The 24,139-nt window shown below is 54.8% G+C and overlaps 1 protein-coding gene across 2 annotated transcripts; it reads left to right on the top strand.

Annotated features, from left to right (window-relative positions):
• Positions 1-704: 704 nt before the first annotated feature.
• CAMK2A (calcium/calmodulin dependent protein kinase II alpha) lies at positions 705-22,443 on the top strand. 2 transcript variants are annotated; one of them, XM_072348119.1, is made up of 19 exons: positions 716-975; positions 5,302-5,396; positions 6,941-7,000; positions 9,139-9,193; positions 9,552-9,617; positions 10,484-10,556; positions 10,875-10,977; positions 11,108-11,191; positions 11,313-11,407; positions 11,790-11,912; positions 12,019-12,102; positions 12,792-12,834; positions 14,006-14,046; positions 17,230-17,262; positions 18,311-18,359; positions 18,940-19,015; positions 19,718-19,812; positions 20,351-20,588; positions 20,779-22,443. In XM_072348119.1, exons 1-18 carry the CDS (start codon positions 914-916, stop codon positions 20,581-20,583), a joined length of 1,470 nt encoding a protein of 489 aa, XP_072204220.1. In that variant the 5' UTR covers positions 716-913; the 3' UTR covers positions 20,584-20,588; positions 20,779-22,443. The 2 variants fall into 2 exon arrangements, with proteins under 2 accessions (XP_072204221.1, XP_072204220.1); XM_072348120.1 differs by lacking the exon at positions 17,230-17,262 and having other exon boundaries at positions 705-975.
• Positions 22,444-24,139: the final 1,696 nt, after the last annotated feature.

The raw sequence follows: 24,139 nt of genomic DNA, 5'->3' as shown, positions 1-24,139 counted from the left end.
GTTTAGGGGGAAACCTTTTCCTCGAGGCCTCTGAGGACCACTTTTAGTGCTCTTTTCCAGTTTCTTCTTTCTTTTTTCTTTTTCTTTTTTCCTGTTATTTCTTAATTTTAGCTGAAAAAAAATATGTTTTTTCAGCATTTTTTACTTCCTTCCCTCTTTGCTCCCCTTCTGGCTCTGTTTTAGGCCAAGCCACCCCCGGGTGCCAGTGATCAAGGCCAGCCCCAACGAGAGAGCCCAGCTGCTGGCAGGGCGCTTTGGGGACCTGGGGAGCTGCCATCATTTTGCTGCCTTCGCCTGACACACTTCTGCTCCATCTGCTGCCACCCGCCCCGCTCTGCAGCAGCCCGTCCCCCACCCTCAGCCCCCCCAGGGACTCTGGTGCAGGCTACCAGCAGGGCCTGCATTTGGGAGGTGGGGGGGTAGAAATGGACCAGTTGCCAGGGCGACAGCATCCTCCTGCAACATAGAAACCACGGTTTCCATGGAAACCTTTTTGCCCCAGTTATTCTGCCACCGCCACATCCTTCTATTTGCCTTTAAGATTCACATTTTGGAGTTGCCCCCCTCCTTATAGTGGCTGTGAGACCCCCAGGCAGCCCCCAGGGCCGGGTCCCCATCAGGGCCGCCGGTCCCCAGGGCGGGCGATGGGTTTGGGAAGCGGTTGCCCTGGCAACAGAAACAGGGCGTTTCTGGCAGCGGTGGTCACCATGGGGATGGGGATGCTGACGAAGGCTTGTGAGGCTGAGAAGACAAATTGCCCTCATCATTATCTCCAGGCTTGTCAATCAAACATATTCCCTTATTTACCTCGGCGAGGAGAGAGCCCCGGGAGCACACAGAGAGGGAGGGAGCGAGAGGAGAGCTGCTTGCCCCAAACTCCGCACCGGGGAGGGAGCGTTGCCAGCCCCTTGGGATGGCCACCATCACCTGCAACCGCTTCACTGAGGAGTACCAGCTCTTTGAGGAACTGGGCAAGTAAGTTGGAGAGGGGCTCGAATGTGCCCCCACCAGCCGGAGCAGGAGCGGGGCTGGGGAAGTGCCTCAGCAGGGCTGGAAAGAGCAGATGTGGGGAAAGGCGATGGGCACGGAGTGTAAGGGAGCGGGGGGGGGGGCGGACTGGGATCGGGATGGAGTCTGCTAGTCCCTGTGTCCCTGTTCCATCTCCTTCTGACTTCAAGTGCATGCCAATAGGTGCAGACCCAGTGCACCACATTTTGGGGTTGGGGAGGGGTTGGTTGTCCCTCTTATGAAAAAAAAAAGGATCGCTCTTGGAAGAGGATGCTGCCGGCTCCCCCAGTCACTTCCCCCGCTGGGAGGAGGGACGGGACAGCCGAGGGGGAAAGCCCCAGTGGTGGGCGCCCTCCGGATCCTTCAGGGAATTTCTCAGTGCAGATTCCCCAGCGTTTGACTCATCCCGTGGGATAATCAACCTGCAGGGTAGCCCTTGTGGGAACCTCACTCAGAGCTGGGGGGCTGCCCACCCTGTCGCCTGTCCCATCTGCATCTGTGAGTGCCCCGTGCTGAGCCTCAGCCCTTGCTTCGCTGTGGGGAGAACTCGGTGGGTCAGCGTGGCACCGCCTGCTGCAAATTGGGGTGTGTGTGCAGGTGCAGAGAATAGCAGTTGGGGCAGCTCCAGGGGGGGCACTGAGCACCCCAAGGTGGAATGGGGTGCTTGTCTCAGCAACATGCGTGTCTTCAGTGCTGGGCAGTGGATGCTCCATGTCTCAGTGGGGAGAGAATGGCTGTAAAATGAGTGCACAAGGAAGCAGGCGTATGCCCCTCTTTGCTTTGGTTTGGTTTTGGTGCCTCTTTTTGGTGCTGCCCCAGAGCAGGGTGCCCATGCTGCCCGGTGAGGTGCCCGTTGTCAGATAGGTGCAAGGCTGTGGCAGTCTGTAGGCATGGAAACTTGCTCCAGCCCAGCATCCCTGCATCGCTGGGCAGCCTGCACCAAAATGTGCACCCACGCGTGCGAGGGCGTGCAGAATGGGGGTGAGAGAAAAAGGAGAGGACAAAGATGGAGAAATCAAGAGGCTGACATGAGAGGACGTTGTGCCAGGCGGGATGCAGCTGGTGCTCCCCATTCAGATGGGGGCGCGGGTCATTGCTGCAAACAGTTGCAAAGCAGAGCGCTGGTCCTGAGGTGTGCTGATGGGCACATACATCTACATGCAGTTGGGGCAGGTGCTGAGGGTTGGTGGGCAGCTGTGGTTGGGGAGCGGTGACTGGGGAGCAGCTTTGCACTGTGCAGAGAGCTCCAGCTGGTGCTGCAGGCAGAGTGCCCAGAACCTGGGGCATGGTATGGATTGGGACCTGGTTTTCCAGAGGTTTCCCAGCTTTTCTAGGTCCTGTGGGTGCTCAGGAGAGCAGCGGTGCCTGCAGGGATGCTGCTGGGCCCAGTGCAGTAAAGGGAGCATGGTGGGGAGCTTTTGGGCTGTGTGTGATATGGGAGGACTGGGATGGGAGTGAGGCTTTGCCAGATGAGCTGAACACCCAGACTTGGTGAGACAGACAGAGAGATGTATTTCTCCACCTTCACTAATTAATGAGCAAAGCCTGCAGCAGTAGCTCGTGCCCCAGCCAGCCGGGAGCACCCAGCATCCCCTGACGCAGAGGAGAACAGCTCAACCCAGCAGCTCCCGCAGCTCCGTTCATCCCACCACACCTCCCCTTGGTTCAGCAGAGGCAGGTATAGGGCTGAGAAATGTCAGGGCCCTCACTGGCCTGTCATTGTGATGTGGCACCGGTTGGGAATTTTCCACCGGGATGGTTTCCAGTGCATCCCACACTTTCAACAATCACTGGTTTCCCATGGGGAAATTTCCGCTCTGTGAGCTCAGGAAGGGAAATCAGGACGGAGTGCTGCATGGCTCGCTGCGGCAGCGGCTGCCCATAAACCCAGCGAGGGTGATGGCATTCCCAATGCACAGCCCCAGGGAGCTGGTGCCGTGTGCTGGGGGATCAGCGCATCCCCTCCACGCTCCCCAAGCTGCCCGTGTTTCTTTGCAACCCAAAGAAAGCCAGTGAAGAGTGCTGGGTGCCAGATGGTCGTTCCCAACCTCTTTACCATCCTTTCAGCTTCCAACCAACCTGATATGCATCCCATGGGGCTGTCCCAAACACTGAACACAGACCTGGTCCCACAACCCTGTGGTTGCATCCCTGCAGGTCGTCAAGCTGGCAAGGGGCTGCAACACCCCCCCCCCCCCTCTTCCCTGCTGCAGCCCGCAGGAGCTGAGGGATAGGGTAAGAAGTGGGGGCAGCACGGGGGCATCAGGGAGAGGATCCTGCCCACGGCCACCCCAGTAGGACAAACAGCCAGAGCAGCTCTTTGGGTGCCTCCAAATCTGCCCCCGCAACAGGTTCAGGGAGAGGCTGGAGGCAATTAGCGTGTGCTCAGCCCCTCTGCTCCCAGAGCTGCAGGAGAGGGTTTTCATTAAAGAAAAAAAAAGAAAAAAAAAAAAAAGAAAAAAAAAAGAAAGAAAGATACGGAGGAACAAAAAATCCCCAGCCCACACTCTTCTCTCTAGAAAGGAGATAAAATGCCTCGGAGGAGGAGGAGGTGTTGAAGAGAGGGAGGGCGGCAGCAGCACAGCCTGGAGCTGGCAGGGAAGGTGTGAAGAAGGGGGAGCAGAGCATCCCCGTGTCAGAGGCACTCGGGGGTGCTGGCAGGGCCTTGGGGATGGGGCATGGGGGTCACACCTGGGCTAGGGGACACTGGTACTGGCTGTGGGGCTGTAAACCAATGGCAGGAGCCAGCAGGGTCCAACCTGGGGTGAGCAACCTGTGCCCATGCACTGCATTTGTCCCTAACCCCATAGCTTGGTTGGGCTCAAGTGAATGAATGGGTGAATAGCTGTGAGCGCTTGGACCTCGGTGGCTGAGAATATCCAGGAGCAGTGCAGGAGAACCAGGGACCACTGCTCCCATCTTGCTAACCTGAGGTGGGGACACAGCCCAGCCCTGTGCCTCCAGCCTCTGCTACAGTCCTGGGGCACCCACATCCCCCCAGCACTGTGTAGGATCATACAGTGGAGCCCCACGGGGGGTTTGGAGCTGGTCCAAGTAGCTGGGACTTCTCTGCCATGAGCATCACTGCATTGCCACAAAGCAAAGGGGGATCTTTAGGAAAGAGGAGCAAAGATGGGTCACAGAGGCGGAAAGAGCCTCCAGACCTGGTGCTCATGTGGCTTCTGGTGGGACGGGATGAGCAGAACTGGGGCCAGGATGGCTCCATCCTGCCCATCACGGCAAGCCGAATAAGAATTTCTCACCCCCTTTTCCAATTAGACCACTCCAGGCTATGGGAATAGGAACAGCTCAGCTATTCCAGAGGTCAGGATCGAACTGCAGGATGAGGAAGCAACAAGCTCCTTCCTCTCCTCCCCAGCTCCTCTCTGACACGTGCTGCAGGTGATGCTGCACAGGCTGGCAGCTCCGCTGGGGCTCCTGCACCCCACTGCTCGCCTGTTCTGCTAAAGATCTCACTCAGCCCCAAATTGCCCATCTCCACCCACCTCCACCACTACAATCAATTATCCACTGCTGCTTGGCAGCGTGCTTGCAAACTGCGGCCTTTTATTCCTCGCCATGGAGCAGGAGCGGGGGAAGATGGAGCAGGAGGTGGCCTTGCTTTTGATAGTTGTTATTTCAGAGATCGGAGAGGTTTGGCAGCAAAGGGAGCCTGGCACAAAGGTTGTGCTCAGCAGGGCAGCGCGCTGTTGCTGCAGTGGGTTTGCAGCCACAGGGACCTTGCACCGGTCGCCTGCAGCCACGGTGAGTGCTCAGAGATGCTTCTGCAAATTGCTGCAGTGATTGTGAGGTCTGAAGCCGGCAAAGACACTCATACGCATGGAGTGAAGTGGTTGAGTGCTGTGCAACAGCTGTGTCCATTCCCAGCGTCCCCAAGGAGCTCTCGGTACATCTCTGCCCTTTCTCTGCCAGTAGTGGATAAAGCAGAGATGGAAGGGAGGAAAGAGCACCAAGGGGTGAATCCTGCAGCCATCCCCGGGGTTATCTCTGCCTTCCCATGTCCCCAAGGACTGCAGTGCCAGGGAGCACCCACTCTGCTCGCCCCACTCTCAAAAGCCTTTCCTCTTTTGATACCCGTGCCATGCAATACCGTTCCATCCCACCCCATGCAATGCCGTTCCATCCCACCCCATGCAATGCCGTTCCATCCCACCCCACACCATTCAATCCCATCCCGTCCCATCCCCACCACTGCCCTCCAGAACGTTAGGACTGAGCCATGTCCTTTCCTGTGCTGAGCCCTTCACCTCCCTTTCCTCCTTGTCTTCCCAGGGGTGCTTTCTCCATTGTCCGGAGATGTGTGAAGGTGTTGGCAGGACAAGAGTATGCAGCCAAGATTATCAACACCAAGAAGCTGTCTGCTCGAGGTAGGTGCCAGGGGTGCTCAGGAGGTCGGCAGGATTTAGTGACAGGGAAGACATTTGTCCCACCCCATCCTCACTGTGGTGCATCCTGAGCTCCTCGAGGAATAGCCATTAACTGCATGGACATTGCCAGTGAGCGCCCTGCTGGGAGGCTGTCATTAACTCGCTACCCCTGCTGCTCTCGCTGACGCCACTGCTCACCTCTGAAAGCAAAAATGAAGCACAGAAAATGGTGACAAGCTGCTGTCTGACCTCAAATCAAACCACTGCGTGCCAATGCAGTGCAGTGCCAATGCCTAACTGAGGAGCTTGGCTCCAAATCCCCATTTGGAGGTGGAAATCCTTCACAGCTTGATACTCTCCATCTTCTTCTCAGGTCTGCAATATCTCTGTGTCCATCTGTTGGCTGGAGAGAGCCTCAGGGTTGTTTTAACTGCTCTGCTGGCTGGAACCACTGGCTTCTGGTGGTAATAGACCCGTGGTCTCCCCTGTTGTGCAGTGCTGCAGCATGGGATTGGCCATTCCCTGGGCTGTAAACTGGCACCGGGGGATGTGTTGGGCTGATGGCTCGTGGGAATGTGTCCCATAAGCAAGAGGCCCATGGGGATGAGTCCCATAGGAACATATCCCACAGGGATGTATGCTACTGAGATATGCCACCAGCTATGCCACATGCGAAGGCCTGGTGGGATGGTATGCAGGGAGGAGTGGTGCTGCAGGATACCCTGGGGTGCCTTTGGGCATGCCTGGCTACTGACACAGGGAGCCAGCAGGAGAGAAACTGCAGATTAGAGAGGAGAAATGTTTCCTGAGTGTAGACTGCAGTTAGATTTGTGGGGGAGATGGACCTGTGGCCAGGTGCAGCTGGGTCCCCACTGCTGTCCCCATCCCCTTTCAGTGGCCATTGGCTTCTTCTAAGCAAACAAGTTTGCCTTGCCAGAAAGCATCTGCAGATGGGGAAACCCAACAGGAAACCATCTGCAGGTGGGGAAACCGAGGCAGAGAGTGGGGAAGGGTGATTTGCCCAATGTCACCATGGGGCTGGAGCAGAAAGCAGCTCTCCTGTCTCCTGGAGAAGTGCTTGCCCCAGTGATGCTGTCCCTCTGCACCTCCATCCTCAACCCACAGTGGACTTTGGCTGTGGAAAGAACAGCCTAAGCCATCCGCTCCCATCTCCTTGTGCAGACATGATCTACAGTGGAGGAAAGGCAGATCCAAGAAGGGTTTGTGAAAGGAGCAGTGTCCCCAAAATCAGAGCAAGTGAAAGGCAGATAGGGTGGACGTGGAAGGCTGCAGCCCCACATCTCAGTGATTGCAGTTTGATGCAGAGCGAGACAGCGAGGTGTGAACTCGCAAGGTAGCAGCAATGGTGCCAAGAGACAGCGGCCCTAATTATATCCTCACCTCTCCCAGTGCTGGGTTCCCACTCTCACCAAACGCCTGCAGACAGAGGTGCGGTGAGGCAGCAACTGCAGAGTGCTGGAGGGCACAGCAAGCAGTTCTGGCCATAGAACCAGACCTTAATTTGGGGCCATTCCCTCTTTCAGACCACCAGAAGCTGGAGCGAGAGGCTCGGATCTGCCGCCTCCTGAAGCACCCCAACATCGGTAAGCGCACCCTGTGCCGCTGCCTGCCCCATCCCCACCACTCCTAACGTGGGGCCGTGGGGTGGGCACTGGGGGCTCCTTCCTATTTCCTCACCAGGAAGAAGCTTCTCCAAAAGGGGTCATGTACAGAAAGGCCCCCACCAAGCGCAGGGGGGGGGGGGGGGGGGGGTGATCTAAGTAGGTCCCAACTAACCCAGTTGGCTGCAAGTCCCTGCGGGAGGAGCGGGGCTGCATGGGGACTATTTTTACTCCTCGGATGCTGTGTTCCTCTGCATGCTCCAAAAAGCGGCTCCAGCTCCGAGCAGCAGCAGAGCGCGGCGTGGGAGAGGCGATGGTGGGGGGGGGGGGAAGTAAAGACTTTCCCACCGGCCGTCCATCTGAGAGTAGCCTCCTTCGGAAAAGCTGTTTCAGGAAAACTCCCGAGCCCCTGCAAAAGACAAAAATAGGCCAGGAGGAGAGAGAGGGGAGGGGGAAAAAATGCAGCAAAAATCCCTAAGCTGAGCCTCGATGGTGATGTTGATGCAGCCTGCCTGTGCCCGGTGCTGGTATGGTGACCGGCACGGGGACAAAGCAGCCTCCCTGCAACAGCATGGGACGTGCAGATCCCATCAGAGCCAGCACGGCTACGGGCATGAGGAAGCTGGAATGCTGTGATCACTGAGGGGTTGTGAGGCTCTCTCTATTCTCCTGCCGTGCCTCCCCAGCCCTCCTCTCCCATAGGAACGCCAGGCTGCGCAGATGGGGTTTGCAAAGACATGAGCATGCAGGGACTAGCTCCTGCTTTGCACCGTGTGTGCAATAGGGTCTGCACTGGGAAGCTGCACCCGCAGCCCTGTGGCACAACACTGTGCAAGGAACAGTGCAGTTTCACCAGGTTGCATTACCCAGAAGACTTGCTAGAGCAGGACATTTTGGCTACACCCAGTCCCAGACCTTTAGCTCTGAGTACCCATTGCCCTGTGACTGTGGGGACCAATGCTGTGTCCAAAGCTCTTGGCACTGAGCATGGAGCAATTCGATGCTGCTGTTGTGCTCAGCCTATGGCCAGCAGCAGATGCTCACAGGACCGAGCTATACTTAGAGCAGCTGCTCCTCATTATACCCTTGGCTCCTGGCAGCCACGGGCACTGGGACTTCCCCAAGCAGGGCATGTATCCGGACCATCTGCTTAGAGTTACACTGCCCCATCCACACCGAATTTGCCTAATTCCCTTTTGAACATGGCTGGATTCTGCAAGATCCCAGCACAATACTCCCCATATCCCTCTTAGATGAGATGAAACAGAAGGAAATGTGGTTCTTTCAACAGAGGAAGGCAGAAAAGCTGAGATTATGTGTCAGAGAGAAGTGCTGAGTAAACACAGGTGATGGAGCATGGGAGAGCAAAGACCATCCATAGGGAAGAATAGAGAGAGAAAGGGATGAACATCCTTATGGCAACACCCACAGCCTAAAAGGGATGTTTCCAGGCAGGGCACAGCTGGTGTAGTTCAGAGAAATGGGCTGAAATTGGTGTCAGGTGAGCAGTGAGGAGGGGTTAAATATGCACAGCCCCAGTGAAATCAGAGTGAAGTGAGATGTGGGTAGACAATGCTAGACTGTGATTTGCACAGCAGACTCTGTCCCACCTATTTCTGCACCTTTGCCACGTGTCTGACTGCTGAGCTGTGAGAACGTAGCTGAAGGGTAATGTGCTCTCACAGGGGCATCCCTTGGAGCAGGGCAAGGAGCCAGGCAGGGGGATGGGACAGAGCGCTCCTGCTCAGGGAATCTCATCCTGTGATGATTCCTGGGCAACCCCAGCAGGAGTGTTCCCAAGGAGAGAAGGAAGGTCATGAAGAGGAGGGGAAAAAATAACTGCAGAGCCTGGTTAGAGTCAGGGCTGGGTTGACAGCCTGGCACTCTCCTGACCTGAGTTGGGAGCTCAGCCAACCTGTCTAGTTTAGATGTGACTCCTGAGCCATGGCTCATGGGGGCCCTTAGCTGAGTTGGGACTCCTGCCAGTCAGTGGCAATAGGAAGAAGGGTATGGGGAGGACGAGCTCCCAGCAGATATCCCTGCTATGCTAATGGGCACCCAGGCTCCCCAGGCAGTATGGGAGGAGCCAGGCAGCCCGTAACCCCGTGTCTCTGCTGCAGTGAGGCTCCATGACAGCATCTCTGAAGAGGGCCACCACTACCTGATATTCGACCTGTGAGTGTCATTTAAACTCATCTCCTAATCCACTGCATGCTCCCACCAAAGCCATGTGCCCTATAACCTCCCCCGTCTCATCCCCCCCTTCTGTGGGCTGCTTTGGAGTCCTTCCCTGCACAGAGAGGGATGAGATAGGCTTTAGGTCCTTAAAGTTGGCAGCTGGACTTGATCTTTGTCAGTTCCCTCCATCCCATATCCCATCCCATATCCCATCACATCCTATTTCTATACCAGGCAGATGATGGTCCCTCCCTGCCCCATTCCTTTGTGCATGGCAGCAGTACTTGGGCTGAGCATGCTGTGAACAGACCCAGCCCTGCTGCATGCCCAGTGTGAATCCTTTGTTCTGTCCCAGGGTCACTGGTGGGGAGCTGTTTGAAGACATTGTGGCCAGAGAATACTACAGCGAAGCGGATGCCAGGTGAGCAAGGATTTGGGCAGGGAAGGACAAGAGGTGTCCCATGTCCCCACGGCTTCCCAGGGCTCCATGCACTCAGCTTTCTGCAATTCAAGCTGTTGCTCTGATGTTCACCACTTGGAAGCCCTAAGGAGGGAGGGTTGGTTGGGGCAGGATGGCTGAGGGTGCAGTTTCCAGGTGTCTCTGTGCCTCTTGGCTTTGCCCCATGTAGAGGGCAAAGTCCATACAAATGCTCAAGGGGTTGTTGAGCTTTGTGCTACCTCTGCCTCTCTATTTCTAGGCAAAAAACAATGTTAATTAACAGATTGCTTGCACTGAATCCACGTCCAACGCATCCTCTTATTAGTGTCATACAAATAACATAAATGTAAATAAAGACCTGCCTTACAGACAGCTGTTTTGGAACAAAAGTGATCATTACCTCATTCTTTTTTCCTTCCTTTCCCATGCACGCAATGGGGATGGAATTTAATGAACTTGACATAAAGCAAACTGACATAGTGAGAGCCGCCCATGTCAGACAGAACTGGGAAAATGGGGCTGGAGCATCAGCTGCGTGGCCAATGGGCACAGCTGCTCTGCTCACCTTTAGAGACCAAACCTGGGCTGGCACCACATCTGCACCATCAGTCCCCAGCTCCTGGTGCCAGCTCTGTGGGAGCCCGTGGGTGCATGTATAACCCCAACTACCTGCTCACCTGTTGGTGGCCAACAGTTGGGTCACCACCATCAAGTGACATGTGGTGGAGAAGGGACGCTGTTCTGCAGGGCTGCAGGTGGAACGTGCTGATTGGAGAAGGGCAGGAGGGGAGTTGCAGCTGTGTGGATGTGACTAAGGCACTTGTGTGAGATTTCTCCTCTCTTTGCAGCCACTGCATCCAGCAGATTCTGGAAGCCGTCCTGCATTGCCACCAGATGGGGGTGGTCCACCGGGACCTGAAGGTATGGGCTGCAGGGATGGGTCTGTAGGGGGGGTTTGTGTGTAAGGGACCCTATCAGTGATGCAGGACCCTGTGAGGCAATGCCTGGAATCCTCCAGGGTGGGGAGGAATGCCATATGGGAGCTTCTGGAAAGCTTTGGCAGCTCTGGGACAAAACAACACAAGGTATAGCAGGCAGAGAGACCACGGTCCTCAATGGTGCATTGGGGCACACAGCCCCACAGAGCAGTGGGGACCACATCCACCCTTCCCCCAGCTGTGTTTGAAAGTTATAGCAGAGTGCATAGGCTCCCTCTGAGACCCTCTCCTCCTCCTGCAGCCTGAGAACCTGCTGCTGGCCTCCAAGTTGAAGGGGGCTGCTGTCAAGCTGGCTGACTTCGGCCTTGCCATTGAGGTGGAGGGAGACCAGCAAGCGTGGTTCGGTGAGTATAGCAGTGGGTTAGCCATGAGCTGAGGACCCCCAGGGATTCCTTTGGAGGGCAGAGAACCCCTAGGCCAACTATATGGGGATGCTGGCAGCGTACAGGATATATGGTGGGCTCTCTGTTGCAGGTTTTGCTGGCACCCCAGGATACCTCTCCCCTGAGGTGCTCCGCAAGGATCCCTATGGCAAAGCTGTGGACCTGTGGGCTTGTGGTAAGGGTTGTTAACCTTGAGAATGTTCTCGGTTTCTCTCCCTGATTTGGGCCAGTCCCTAGTACGGGTCTGCTCACACCTCCTGCAGTGCAGTGCTGACCACATGTCCCCTCCTGCACAGGTGTCATCCTCTACATCCTGCTGGTTGGGTACCCACCATTCTGGGATGAAGACCAGCACCGCCTCTACCAGCAGATCAAGGCTGGGGCTTATGACGTGAGTGCATTTCTCTTTCTGTCCCCTCCACTACCACCCCTTTCTCCTGCTGCCCCCTCACTGCAGTCTGCTACTCCAGAAAGAGCGACTGGGATGAGTCAGATGGGAGCGAGTTTCCTTCCCCTGCTCTGGTTGCAGAGGGCTGACTGAGATGCCGTGCCCAGGTGCACACACTGTCACCTTTCAGCCCACTCTGCAGAACAGATGGGTCTCGTCCCTGGTCTTGTCCTCCCTCCAGCCCTGCTCTCCAACTGGCAGCAATTCCCATTTGCTCCCTCTGCCTGCTCCCAATTGGGGCTGGAAGAGAAACAGCCCAATTGCTGCGGACTGCTGCTTCTCGCCTTGCTCTCTTCCACCCCTCACTCAGCCCCTCTGTTGGCAGTTCCCCTCCCCCGAGTGGGACACCGTCACTCCCGAAGCTAAAGATCTCATCAACAAGATGCTGACCATCAACCCGTCCAAACGCATCACGGCAGCGGAGGCTCTGAAGCACCCCTGGATATCAGTGAGTCGGGTGGCACTCACCCACAGGGACCCAAGTTCTAGGGGCACAGGGGTTTGCATTGGGATCATGTACATGTGTGCCCTAACCCAAATCTCTCTCTTCCCAGCACCGTGCCACCGTGGCCTCATGCATGCATAGGCAGGAGACGGTGGATTGCCTGAAGAAGTTCAATGCCCGGAGGAAGCTAAAGGTAATTTGCACATTGTCCTCCCCAGGCTGGTGCAGAATGCTTGGTGGGGTCTGTGGGGGCTGGGAGCTGAGTGGAGAGGGTCAGGATTTGTATGGATGTGCACCAGGCTGAACACAGTGTGACACAGAGCAGGGCTGCTGCAGGCTACTAACATGATTATCAAGAAAAGAAACTGGCTATGAACTGTTATTACTTTAAAACCAGACAAGTAATCAAATTAGTTCAGGCATGCACTTCAAAATGGTAATCCATTACTGCAGGCAATTAGTCCTAAGTAATCTCATTATACGCTGAGCAACTAGTTAGTAGAGTCAGATGGAGAAGGGGCAGCATTTTTCTGGGTGTTATTTTGCAGTGTTGCTGTATGGGTGGCTTCTATGAAAAGTCCCAATCCCTTCCCTTGCAATCACATCCGTTTCCACTCCCCCTTTGCCACCAGCTGCCCATCCCGGCCAGCAAAGAACGGGACCAAAATGTGCCCCAGGTTATTGAATATCCCTTTAATCTTTGAGGGAAGATTCAGAGCCTGCAACCCAATGCCCTGGTGTTAGGGATAAGAAGTCGGGTCAGCCTGTGGGCCAGCTTCCTTCCAGCAAAGGGTGTGGGGGACAGGTGACACACAGAGCTGGGAGCATGGGGACCCAGTGGCTCTGCACACTGCCTTCCTTTCTGCCTTCTGTGTGTTGCAGGGAGCCATCCTCACCACCATGCTGGCCACCAGGAACTTCTCCGGTAGGTGCCGTCTCCGGGTTCCTCTCCTTAGGGCAGAGCTGGGTGGTGCTGGGCTTCACCCCACCTACAGAGGGGCTGAAAGTGCAGCCGGCTGCTCTGGGGAGGTGGTACTTTGGTGCCCTCCCTCCTGGAGATGTTTATGATATGGAACCTCCAGGTGCCCCAGCAGCACGGGGTCCCCCCAACCTCACCCACCTTGGGGTGCTGACCCTGCAGTGATGCTGCTCCCCTCCCACATCCCTGCTTTCCCAAGGCTGCACTGAAAGGCAGGGACATAGCATGGTAGCCTGCAGGGTTCTCAGCACAGCCTGGCTTGGTTTTAGATGGGAACTTTGGAGTGCTTTGCTCAGAAACCCCAGGAGCAGGGTTTTGGGATGGGCAGGGGGAGCTGGGGGCAGCTGGCCCAGCCAGGAGTCATGCAAATGGCCACAGCCAGGATTGGCATCTGCATTTGTCGCAGGGGGGTGGGGAGATCATGCTGACATATTTAGCACTTGTGGGCAGTGTGTGCTGGGCTGGAGGAGTCCAGCAGCTGGCGTGGATCTGGTTACGGAAGGAGCAAAGCATCAAAGGGCAGGAAACCCAAAAGCTTCTCTCCTAGCGCTTCCCATCCCACACAGCCCAGGGGCTGCCCGTGCCCCCTGCCCACCCCAGCAGGCAGCAGGATCAGCACGGAACTGCTCCCATGAGTGCCCAAGGATGTGGGGTCCCCGGTGCAGCCTGGGGGTCCGGCTCTTGGCCAGCAGCCGGAGGTGGGCACGGGAAAGGCATCTGCTTTTCATCATTGTCAAAATGTGGGCTGCAGCTGTCAGGCCGGCGGGCCGGCAGCACATGATCCCAGCAGCATGGGGCTAAAATTAGAGGGGCGGCAGGCGGGCGGCCCATTCCAACACCGCGCCGACAGCACCCGCGGCCAGCGGGCTCCCTATGGGGCACCCCACTGCCTTGCTGTGACGTTTGGGGACGCTCATGTCCCTCATGGAGAGCCACTCCAGTGGGACGGGCTGGTGCTGGTGGGGTCATCCCTGAGCTCACAGAGCTGCGCTGGAGGGGCTGTGAGAGGACGAGAGCCGCCAAAGGGCTCTGCTGCCCGGCATCATGCTGCTGATCCTTGGCCTCCTGGTCCTGGTGCCCTGCCTGGCTCTGCTCACCTCCTTCCTCCTCTCTCCAGGAGGCAAAAGTGGTGGCAACAAGAAGAATGACGGCGTGAAGGTAAGTCCCCTCCTGCCTGCCTCTCCACTCCCCGGTGCCAGCAGTGGGGTCCTGGTGCTATGCCAGCACTCCCTGTGGCACCCTGTGCTTTGAAAGGTAGTTGTTGGCACTGGAATGTCCCTAAGCCACCAGTATGTTCCTAGGCCACTGGAACAGCTTTTCAACGTGGTGAGAGAAGGGGTTGGAGCTGCAGCCAGCGGCAAGGGAGCGTAGTGGGGTCTTGCTGCTGCTTTGTTGCCCCAAAAACCTGCTCGTTCCATGCCGTGGAGTTTGGGAAGAGGGGCCATGGAGGTGGCTTTGCAGCTCAGAGGTGGGGCTTCAGTCTGGTGGTGGGCTCATCACCTCACCTTATTGCAGTCCTGCTGCTCCATGGTCCTCTAGCACCATTCTATCCCCATAATGGTCCGTGGAGGTGTTTAACCCTCTCGACCCTGTTCCCATCTCCTGTGCTCACTGTAGACAGAAAAAATGAGCACTCCTACTTGGCAATGTGCTGGGAACAAGCTGGTGCTTGGAGGGCTGCAGGACGCATGGCCCATGCAAAAGTCTTTCTCTTGTCCTGTTGGACATAAACTATCGCTCAACAGTGGAGAACTTGCATGATCACATTCCTCTGCTCCAGGGCAGGGATGCAAGTTGTGAGGTAGAGCTCTGGGACTCCGACTGCAGCACAGATTCTTTTATTCTTTTGGTCCTTTTGCAGGGATCCTGCTGTTGTGCTGTGAGGGTTGCAGGGTTTGGAAGAGCAATGCGCTCAGCTGGTTTCTTCCTTCTTTTGCCCAAACGTTCAGTGCAGCCAGAGGGCTGGGAATGGCTTTTTGCTCCCCTCCCACCATACCCAGTGGCTGCAGCATGCCAAGCTTGCCAGGTTTGAGACCACACAAAATCTGCACGCAGCTCCACAGAATCAAACATTCTGGCCACGCAGCATTGTTCCGCAACATGAAGCTGATGGGCTGCATTGCTATGAGAGGAAATTGCCTTGGGCAGTGAGATGTCACATGGCTCCCAGGACAGGACTGCTGGCTTTGCACAGCCCCACGGGAGTCCCAGCAATCTGCCTGCCAGCCCTCATCTGCTGCTTCTGCAGCCACCTAAGTAGTGATCCCAGGTAGAGGAATGCCAGAGTGTGAGATGCTGGAACATAGCTGATTGCGACCAGGAGATGCCTTTCTTATGCAATGGTGTCTGGAGATGCTTCATTAGGCACAGCCCTGAATTATGTTTTTCAGCAAAAAGGAATTGCCTTGATTTCATCTCTAGGTGTCGTGATAGAAGACCATTTGCTGGCCCAGCCTCTTAACAGAGACCCCTCTTGGCTTTCCAAGTAGATTGAGTGTGAATGTTAGCCTGGGGAGCTGGCTGCTGCGGCCACCTGGCATATGGCAAGGCATTGCTGGGAGCTTGTCACTTCCTTCCATCTCACTGGGAAAACAAGGCAGACACCTGGAATCCTGCATGGATGGGTGGGCAGGTGGGGAGGGGGCTGAGGGGCCTGGTCATGTGGGGGGGTTTGTCATTGGAAGAGTTGTCTGCACCTGGAGACATCGCCTGGGCCAGCCTTCAGGAGAGCAGGCAGGTCCCTGCCTAAGGCACCAGGAGGGTGCTAGCCCAGGCTTGGAGAGCTCAAAGCACTCTCCTAAGGAGGTTTCCCCTCAGACCGCTCACAGGATCAAAAACTCCCCTCCGCTCCTGCTCTGGGTTCTCCAGGAGGTGTTCTGGTCCCAGCAGCCACGATACCTTCACTGCCCTGTGTAGTGTCCCATCTTGTCACATTGTAAACTAATGAAATCACTGCCCCATGTCACATCCTGTCCCGTCCAAAATTAATGAGCTCACTGCCCCGTGTTGCATCCTGTTACTGTATGTCCCGACTTGACGCGGTCACTGCTTTGTGTTGCATTCTGTTGCGTCTGAAGTTTCTGCAGTTTACTGCCCCGTGTCCTGTCCATGGTTAGCAGAGGCTGGGAGCTGTCTCTGGCTGCACGTCCCCCTGGGGTTCCTTCTGAAGCACAGCAGCGTGCTCTGCCCCAGGGACATCTGTTGTCCCAGGGAAGAAGGGATTAGGGATGGCAAAGGACTCAGTGAAGGAGAGGACAGCGTATTGGCACCGGGGAAACTCCGTGATGATGCTGGTGGGAGCCATTTAGGAAGTGAAAAGAGCAGTGAGGATAGATGGATGTTAGTTTTCCTACTGCAGCCTGTTTATCCACAATAACATGTTGCTGCATGGATTTTTCCAAGAGTTTGGCACAGTGCGTGCTTCTTTTCTCTCTGTGGGACAGGCAGAAATGGTGCCTTGTTAAATATGCTGGTAAACTGCTGCTTATCTAGCATTGCAGCTCCTAATTCTTGCATTGGTGTTTCCTATGACCAGCAGTCATTTGTACTCTGGGAGCTGGAGGTGAAGAAAAGCCAGTGTGCATGTCTTTGGTGGAGAGGGGAGCACTGCATGGAAAGGAAGGAGCATCCAGCAGTAGCTTGGGATTGCAAGTGGAGATGCAGCAATGGAATCTTCTTACCCAAAGCCTTGGCCTAGTGGTCAAGGATGGAGATGAACGTGTGGATGTATAAGAGTTTTTGGGAGGAAATTTGATTCAGGAGCAGCAGAGTTGTGTCAGGACAGCTTCCCACGGTGTGTCTGCCTTGCAGGGTTAAAAGGGAGAGTCATGCTGGCTTTAAGCCAGCCAACTCTGTGCTGGAGACAAGTCTAGGTCCAAGATGACAATTGGGTGTCTCCATACTGACCATCAGCATGGGTAAGGTCAGTACAACTTCATTTTGGTGCTCCCAACCAAGCACAGCATTGTGCGGGTGGCAAATCTGCCAGAGCATTTAGGCATCTCATGTTGCTCCTGTAGGCTTGGTGGCCTGGACACAAAGCTGACAGTCACCTACTCCATTGACACCTTTGGACTAGGCAGGACCTTGGGGTGAGCAACAACAGGGATTGTGGCAGGTCAGGAGAGAAAGGTGACAGCGGAAACACAGGCAGGAGCTGGCACGGCCCCGTTGTGCGGTGGCACGTCCCTCCGGGAGCACCAGGTTGGCCTTGTGCCTTTTGCTTGCCCCTCCATGAGGACCATGAAGCGTGGCTCAGGAGCTGCTGCCTCTCTCGTGCTGCTCTCTGCCTTTCTCACTCTGTGTCTCTTCCTGTTCCATCTCTTCTCCTTGTTTTTCCAGAAAAGAAAGTCCAGTTCCAGCGTTCAGTTAATGGTGAGTGTCCTTCGTCTTCCTCAATGCCGATATTGCTGGGCCTTTCCACAAGTTCCAGCCTTCCCCTGTTTTTGGAAGTTACCTCGGGGTAGGGAAGAAGGGCCACCGGGGTTGGAGGGAACATCCTCAAAGCTGTATCACCCACAGTCCCCATTCACAGGGTTGGTGCAGGCACTTGCTGGCCACCGGCTGGTGGGAAGCCAGCCCTGGTTCTTGCTGATGGGTTCTCATGCCGTTTCTCCCAGTTCTCCTGACTCAGGTCTGCAGGCTGCATCGGTCCAAGGAGCCTTGGAGAAACACCTTCCATGCCTCTGCGGGGACTGTATGGTCATGGGACACCTTGCCAACCTACATCGGGGTATTATGGGTAATACATCAGCAAGGCTCTGCTGGGAAGAGCTAGCAGAGCCATTGCTCTAGCTCCGCTAGCAGAGTCGCCTTGATGGGGCTCCTGGAGAGAGACGGGGGGTCAGAACCCCCTCCACCCCAAATCTGTCTAGTGCTCAGCTGTTGATGGAAAGAGCTGTGTCTCAGCCTTCGGTGGTCCATGTGGGTCTTGGAAGCACTCTGTTGTATTGTACATTTCTTTCCCTACTCTGCGGTCAGTGTGGTCTCTCACTCCTGCACAGTCCCCTCTTTCTCATCCCAGCTCCTCCTCGCTGTTAATTTGTACATCTCTCTCTATCGTACAGTCAACATGGTGTCTTCCACCCCTGCGCAGCCCCTCCCCTGCCCTCCTAGCACCCTGCCGAGCCACCTCCGTGTCCCTGCAGGCGTCGGTACGACAGGCAGCGCCGTGCCTGCAAGACCCTCCCGAGCCCAGTCCACGTTCCCTTGGCACACGGCCGGGGGGGCTCGGCCAGCGCTGCTGTGCTCGAGCTGTGGTGGAGGACGGGTTGGACCTGCCGGCGTTTTCCTCGGCCGCCGTCCAGTCGCACAGCCGAGCGCTGTGGGGTCGGACTCGGGGGGCTGTCAGACACACAAGCTCCTCCTGGCATGGGGAGAAGACTGGGCTCACCGTGCTGTCTCCTGTCTGTTCTTTGCTCAGGAATCGTCAGAGAGCACCAACACCACCATTGAGGATGAAGACACCAAAGGTACACCAATGGGGGTACCCCAGGGCCATTAGCCTAGCAGCCCCTAATTAGGTGTTGGCTATGGGAAAGCCCAACGTCAGCACGGTGCCTTGGGGTTCCTTAGGAGTGCACTGCCAGCATAGGTGGCTTTGCCACTGGATCACCACCGGGAGTATTTGGGACGCTGCTGGTGAGGAGAGGAGGCTCACAAGAATGGAAATGGATGATACCATTTCCTTCCTGCATTCTTGCTGAGGTCTGGGCTCCTTTGAGACCAACGTCCCTCAGAGGACTCAGACTCCAGGAGAAATCTCTCCTTCCTGCCCACCAGAATCAGCTTTCTAAGAATAACGCAGGGAATAATTTATCTGTGCCAATTTGTAAAGTCACTTGACTAAGTGATCTCAGCACAACGCAGGATAGGCTATGGCCATATGTGTTAGTTGAGTATGTGTCCTCCCAAGGAAGGGTTCCCAGTGATGCTCTGTGCAGGACAGCCTTCCTTTCGATTAGGAATGGCTTTCGTGTGTCTTTTCAATGGTCTTACCAAAACAAAAACAGTGTTTTTGATTTAAATTTCTATTCTTCTTTAAACCAACAGTACGGAAGCAAGAAATCATTAAGGTGACAGAGCAGCTGATTGAAGCAATAAGCAACGGTGACTTCGAGTCCTACACGTGAGTGTGCTTAGTTCTGGGCTGGGCTCAGCATCCCAATGCGAGTGCCAAAGGGTTTTGCTGCCAAGGGCAGGATGATGTGACGGAGGGACGTGGACACTATCCAAGAGACACAGGGAACGCTGGTTTCCCAACCCCATACTTTCTCATGCTGAGATGACCAAATCTCTCTGGTCTTGTTAGCACAGATGTGCCCATTTTCTGGGTTTGCAGGAAGATGAATAACTGCAAGTGTGATTTGTGGTGGAAGAAGGAACATTACATCTGTGGTATCATTACACCCAGACCGCCTCAGGCTGCTTGGAAGCAGAACTGCTCTCTACTTGCTGAGCTGAAGCTCCTCAGACCGCACTTCTTCTGTGTCCAAGGCCTATTTAATTAGTGCATCTGAGCGAGTGCAGGTCTGCTTCCCTGCCCCAGAGGACAGCAGCAGGGATATTTTGATACAGAGCAGAGAGAATTCATTTTTCCCTGCTGTTTTGTCTCTTACAAAGAAGGCAGTAGTACTTAGGGAGGGTTGAAGGGAGGTGGTGAGTGATGGAGGGACCTGTGTCAATGGGGTCCCAGCTGAAGTTGTGGGGCTGGGAGCATAGGGTGTGTTGGCTTCCTGCAGGGCCAGGCCAGGCTTCTGCTTGACGATAGACTGTCTTGCTGGAAGCAATGAGATGATCTCTCCTTTCCCTCTCCCTTCCACCTCCCCAGGAAGATGTGTGACCCTGGGATGACTGCTTTTGAGCCTGAGGCTCTGGGGAACCTCGTGGAAGGCCTGGATTTCCATCGATTCTACTTTGAAAACCGTAAGCTGCCCCTTGCCTCCTGAGGAGCCCTTCCTACCTTCCACTATGGCTGGCTATGTCCCTACCCTTAGCAGCTTGCTGAAGAGAGGAGGCAGACGGTGGCCTTGGGAGCATTTTGGCTGGGCTGGAAAATCCCAGCTGCTGGACAAAGAGTTGTATGGTTAGAGTCAAAGAATCATTAAGGTGGGAAAAGAGCTCTAAGATCACCAAATCCAACCCATGCCCACCATGCCCACTGACCATGTTTCTCAGTGCCACATCTCCATATTTACTGAACTTACTAAATATGACTCCGCCACCTCCCTGTGCAGCCTATTCCAATGCATTATCATGCACTGGAATCAGTGCAGAAGAAATTTTCCTAATATCCAACCAGGTGCAACGTGAGGCCGTTATGACTTGTCCTAGCTCCCTAGGCTCACCCATCCTGAGCCCATTATGTCCTCAGTCTTCTAACTCCAGGATCTCCCCTTCCATGCTGAGGAGCCACCCAAAGTCCTTCCCCTGCCTCAGGTCACCCCAATTATCCCCTTTCCAGTGTGGTCCCGGAACAGCAAGCCTGTGCACACGACGATCCTGAACCCCCACATTCACCTGATGGGAGACGAGTCCGCCTGCATCGCCTACATCCGCATCACGCAGTACGTGGACGCAGGGGGCATCCCCCGCACTGCCCAGTCTGAAGAGACCCGCATCTGGCACCGCCGGGATGGCAAATGGCAGATTGTCCACTTCCACAGATCTGGCGCGCCCTCTGTCCTACCGCAGTAAGCCCTGTAAGCCTCCAGGGACTGTGATCGGGGGGCAGATGGGGCGGGAGGGTGGGGTCCTATCCTGAGGAGCATAGCTGTAGGATTTGTGGTGAGGAGGGGATAGTCAGTGGTCATGAGAGAGCAGTGGGAGAGGGATTCTCTGCTGGAGCGATGGCTGAAGCAACATCCTGCTGTGCTTGTTGGTGTTTTGCAGCTGAAGCACGGTCCAGCCCGTGCTGGGTTTGTCACTGACTGACTGCCAGGGGAGACCCCTCCAACTCTTCACCTACAGGACTTTGGCTGTTGGCTCTGCTGCTTGGTTCCTGCTGGAATAGCCCCTCGCTTCTCACTGCACACATGCAACGGCCTCAGCGGCACCTACAAGCATCCCATCTCCATCCCCTTTCACCGGGCCCCCTTCCTCTGCATGAACAAAGAAAAGAAAAACCATGAACCTACACCTGTGAACTTGTTGCCTGCCAGGGCAAAAGCCATCACCCTGGGCTGCGTGGTTCCCCTGCAGTCCCCTACATCCCACGGACTGGGAAAGGACTCTTCATCCACCTCCATCCCCACTTCTACCGGCATCTCCCCAAAGAAGAGGAGGTTGTGGGGAGCTGCTCTTTGCCACACGCCCTCCACACACCGGTGGATTTTGCCTTGCTGCTATCAAGGTCCCTGCCCACTGCCCTGAGCTCATGCATCCCGGCAGCCTTGGCTGGGGAACCTGGGTTTTAAACCATTTGCAAAATTCAGCTTCTGTGCATCTTGGGTGAGGAGGGGAATGCGTGGATGGGTGAGTAAGAGCGTCCTGGCGTTTTCTCTTCCCAGGAGGGTAAGTAGATTTGCACCTCGGCAAGCTACCAGGATGCTCTCTTTCCTTCCTCCCTTCTCTCCTGGGAGTGGGGCTGGCAAAGCTGGGAGAAAAGAGGAGAAAGGTGACCTCTATCTATCACCACTGCCCAGAGAGCTCTCCCAGCCCCACCGGTGGGCTCGGGGCAGCAAATCCGTCCCACACTCTGCTCACATCCCTTTGGATCCTATCCCCCAGCCCCTCGCATGCAGCATCCGCAGCTCCCCATGGCACAAAGGCTGAGGTAGCTGAGCTGGCCACTGATTGGAGACACAGACACCATTGCCCACACGACACCTTCCAGCGAAGACGAGGAATGCAAGCTTTAGTGACAAAACTCTGCAGAATCTGGTTGTGCTTTGAAGAAACAAACAAGCCTTTAGCTATCTTCTACTTTGAGCGCATGCCTTTTTATAGGAGAAAGAAAACAACCTACTGTGTATTTCGTAACTTGATTTTGAGTATTTGCTGAAATGGATCTTTATGTAATAACTAGAAACATTCAACTGTTCGGGGTCGGGGGGTGGGGGGGATTTTTGGGGGTTGCTGTTTTTTGTTGCGTTTACATTTGGAGAGGGGTTGCAACGCCACGCCACTCCCACCAGGGCTGCCAGCAGGCAAAAACACCAGGGCACTGTGTCCCCCAGGGCAGCCGTGTCCCTGGGACACCAATGTCCCCAGGCTTCTGAACCCAGGGGGCTGCTTGCATGGCAAACCCAGAAGGGGGGACTCTTCTGAGCCACCAGGGTTTGGTTTTTAGGATGGAAGGCAGGGCCAGGACAGGGAATTTTGGTCTTGCCGCTCTGCCATCAGGTAGGGGTCTGAGAGACGCGAGGGCGGTGGATTTTCCAGCAATGCTTCAGCTTCTTGTTGTCTCTTTCCAATGGAAGCCCTTTGCTCGTTGACACGGGGCTCCTGCAGTGCTGCTGCCCCAAGGACTTTCTAGCTGCACTCTCTTCATCTGCATGGCGTTTAACTTTCTAGACGGTGCGTGTGTTGAAAAAACAAAGAAGTTAACAAAAGAAACACTTGTTTTGGACATTAAACAAAAAAAAACAAAAAACATACACAAAAAAAACCAAGGAAAAAAAAAAGAAAAAAAAAAAAAAAGGAAATGTTTTCTCCATGTAAATTCTGGGTGTGTATTTTGCCTTTTCTGTGGTTTTGAATGCTTTGCTCTTTGTCTAGGCAGGGACGGCTGCCTCGCAAAATGCGGCCGTGTCCTTGCAGACTGCTAAAATATTTTCCTACTGGGTGGAGGGGCAGGACTCCAAATCATTGGGGTATCGAGAGGCTGTGAGAGGTTTTTGTTGTGTCCCACTGTGCAGGGACTGCGACTGTTGCTAACTATGTTGTATAGGAGAGACTGTCTTGGGAAGAAATCTCAATGGTCCTCATTGGATGCAAGTGTATGTCCCCATGCCTGTGGTGGATCTTTGCTGGTTGATTGTGGAGCTATGTTGGCTTGCAAGAATTGCCCTCAAAGCAGGGACATCTATTCAGGGAGAGAATAAGCTTTTAAGACAGAATAGGGGTGCTTTCAAAGACCCATTTTTCTTCCTGTAGTTGCGTAGTGCTGATTGTTTTGGGGTTTGATTTTTTTTTTTCCCCCCCCCACTTTTAAAGGAAGGACTCAGCTCTTTCATAGTTCTCCCTCCTCTCCAGCATTGGCTCTGAAGCCAGCCATGGCAAGGGTCTCATACGCCTCCTGATGTCAGAGCTGTACTGCAGATGGGTGTGAAGTTGGCAGATAGGAAGAGCCTGAGTGGTTCAGCCTAGTTTCGGAGCTGTCAGCAGCTCTGGGCTATGATGGTGAAGCTGCTCCAGCAGACACTGCTGGAGAAAGGGCTGGGATGGGGGCAGTGTGGAGGTCTGACAGATGGGATGGGGAGATAAATGCATTGTCCTTTTACTAGAAGCCCACTTCAGGCGGTTGCTGGTTGTGGAGAATCTCTTGGTTTCCAGAGAGATTTTGAGCTGTTTTATCAGAGGTGATTTCTCTTCCTTGAGGCTTCCCTAACATCATCTCTCCAGGGACAGGTTCTTTGCGAGGCACTGGGATATCTTTGCAACACCCAAAATGCGCCCAGTTCTTCAAAGGGAAGTAGTCTTGTTTTCAACTCTTTCTAGTCTTCCAGTCAAGCTGAAGCCTGACCAAGGAAGACCGAACTTCCCAACCTGCCTAAGTTGGCAGCGTTAAGCACCTGCACTTTAGAGGTCTGTTCTGCCTGGTTTCTCTCCCCACCTCACCCTGGCTCTTCAGAGCAGGTTTCCATATCCCCAGAGCATCTCTGAACAAGCACTGATAAACCAACACCTTTCCTTTTAGTAGCCATGGTGAAAAACCTTGTCTGTCTTCCTTTGCATTTCTTGATTTTTGCCTGAACTTGCAGGAAAAGTTACTTTATAAAGAATGAACATAATCAATTGTAACAGCCTTTTATTTTTTTTTGGCTTGCAGAGCAAGGGATGCTGCAGTTACATCTGTACCAGATGTTCTTGCTAGAGATTGTTTGTGCTGTTGGTACCAACTATATTGCATGCTATCTGGTATTGTGTCAGCAATACAACCACAGTTCTGTCATCAAGTGATGACAAGGTCCAGGAGATGTTCCCAGTATGCAATATGGATGATGCCACCTTCTTGGGACAGAGTTTACTGCCATGGGCTTCCTGTCTCCATCATCCTTAAGGCTGGAGATCACCTAATATCCTAGTGCAG

Source organism: Excalfactoria chinensis, chromosome 13 (assembly GCF_039878825.1).
Source record: "Excalfactoria chinensis isolate bCotChi1 chromosome 13, bCotChi1.hap2, whole genome shotgun sequence".
Lineage (NCBI taxonomy): Eukaryota > Metazoa > Chordata > Aves > Galliformes > Phasianidae > Excalfactoria > Excalfactoria chinensis.
Note: the sequence above shows the minus strand (reverse complement) of the source record. Positions and strands in the feature narration are given on the sequence as shown.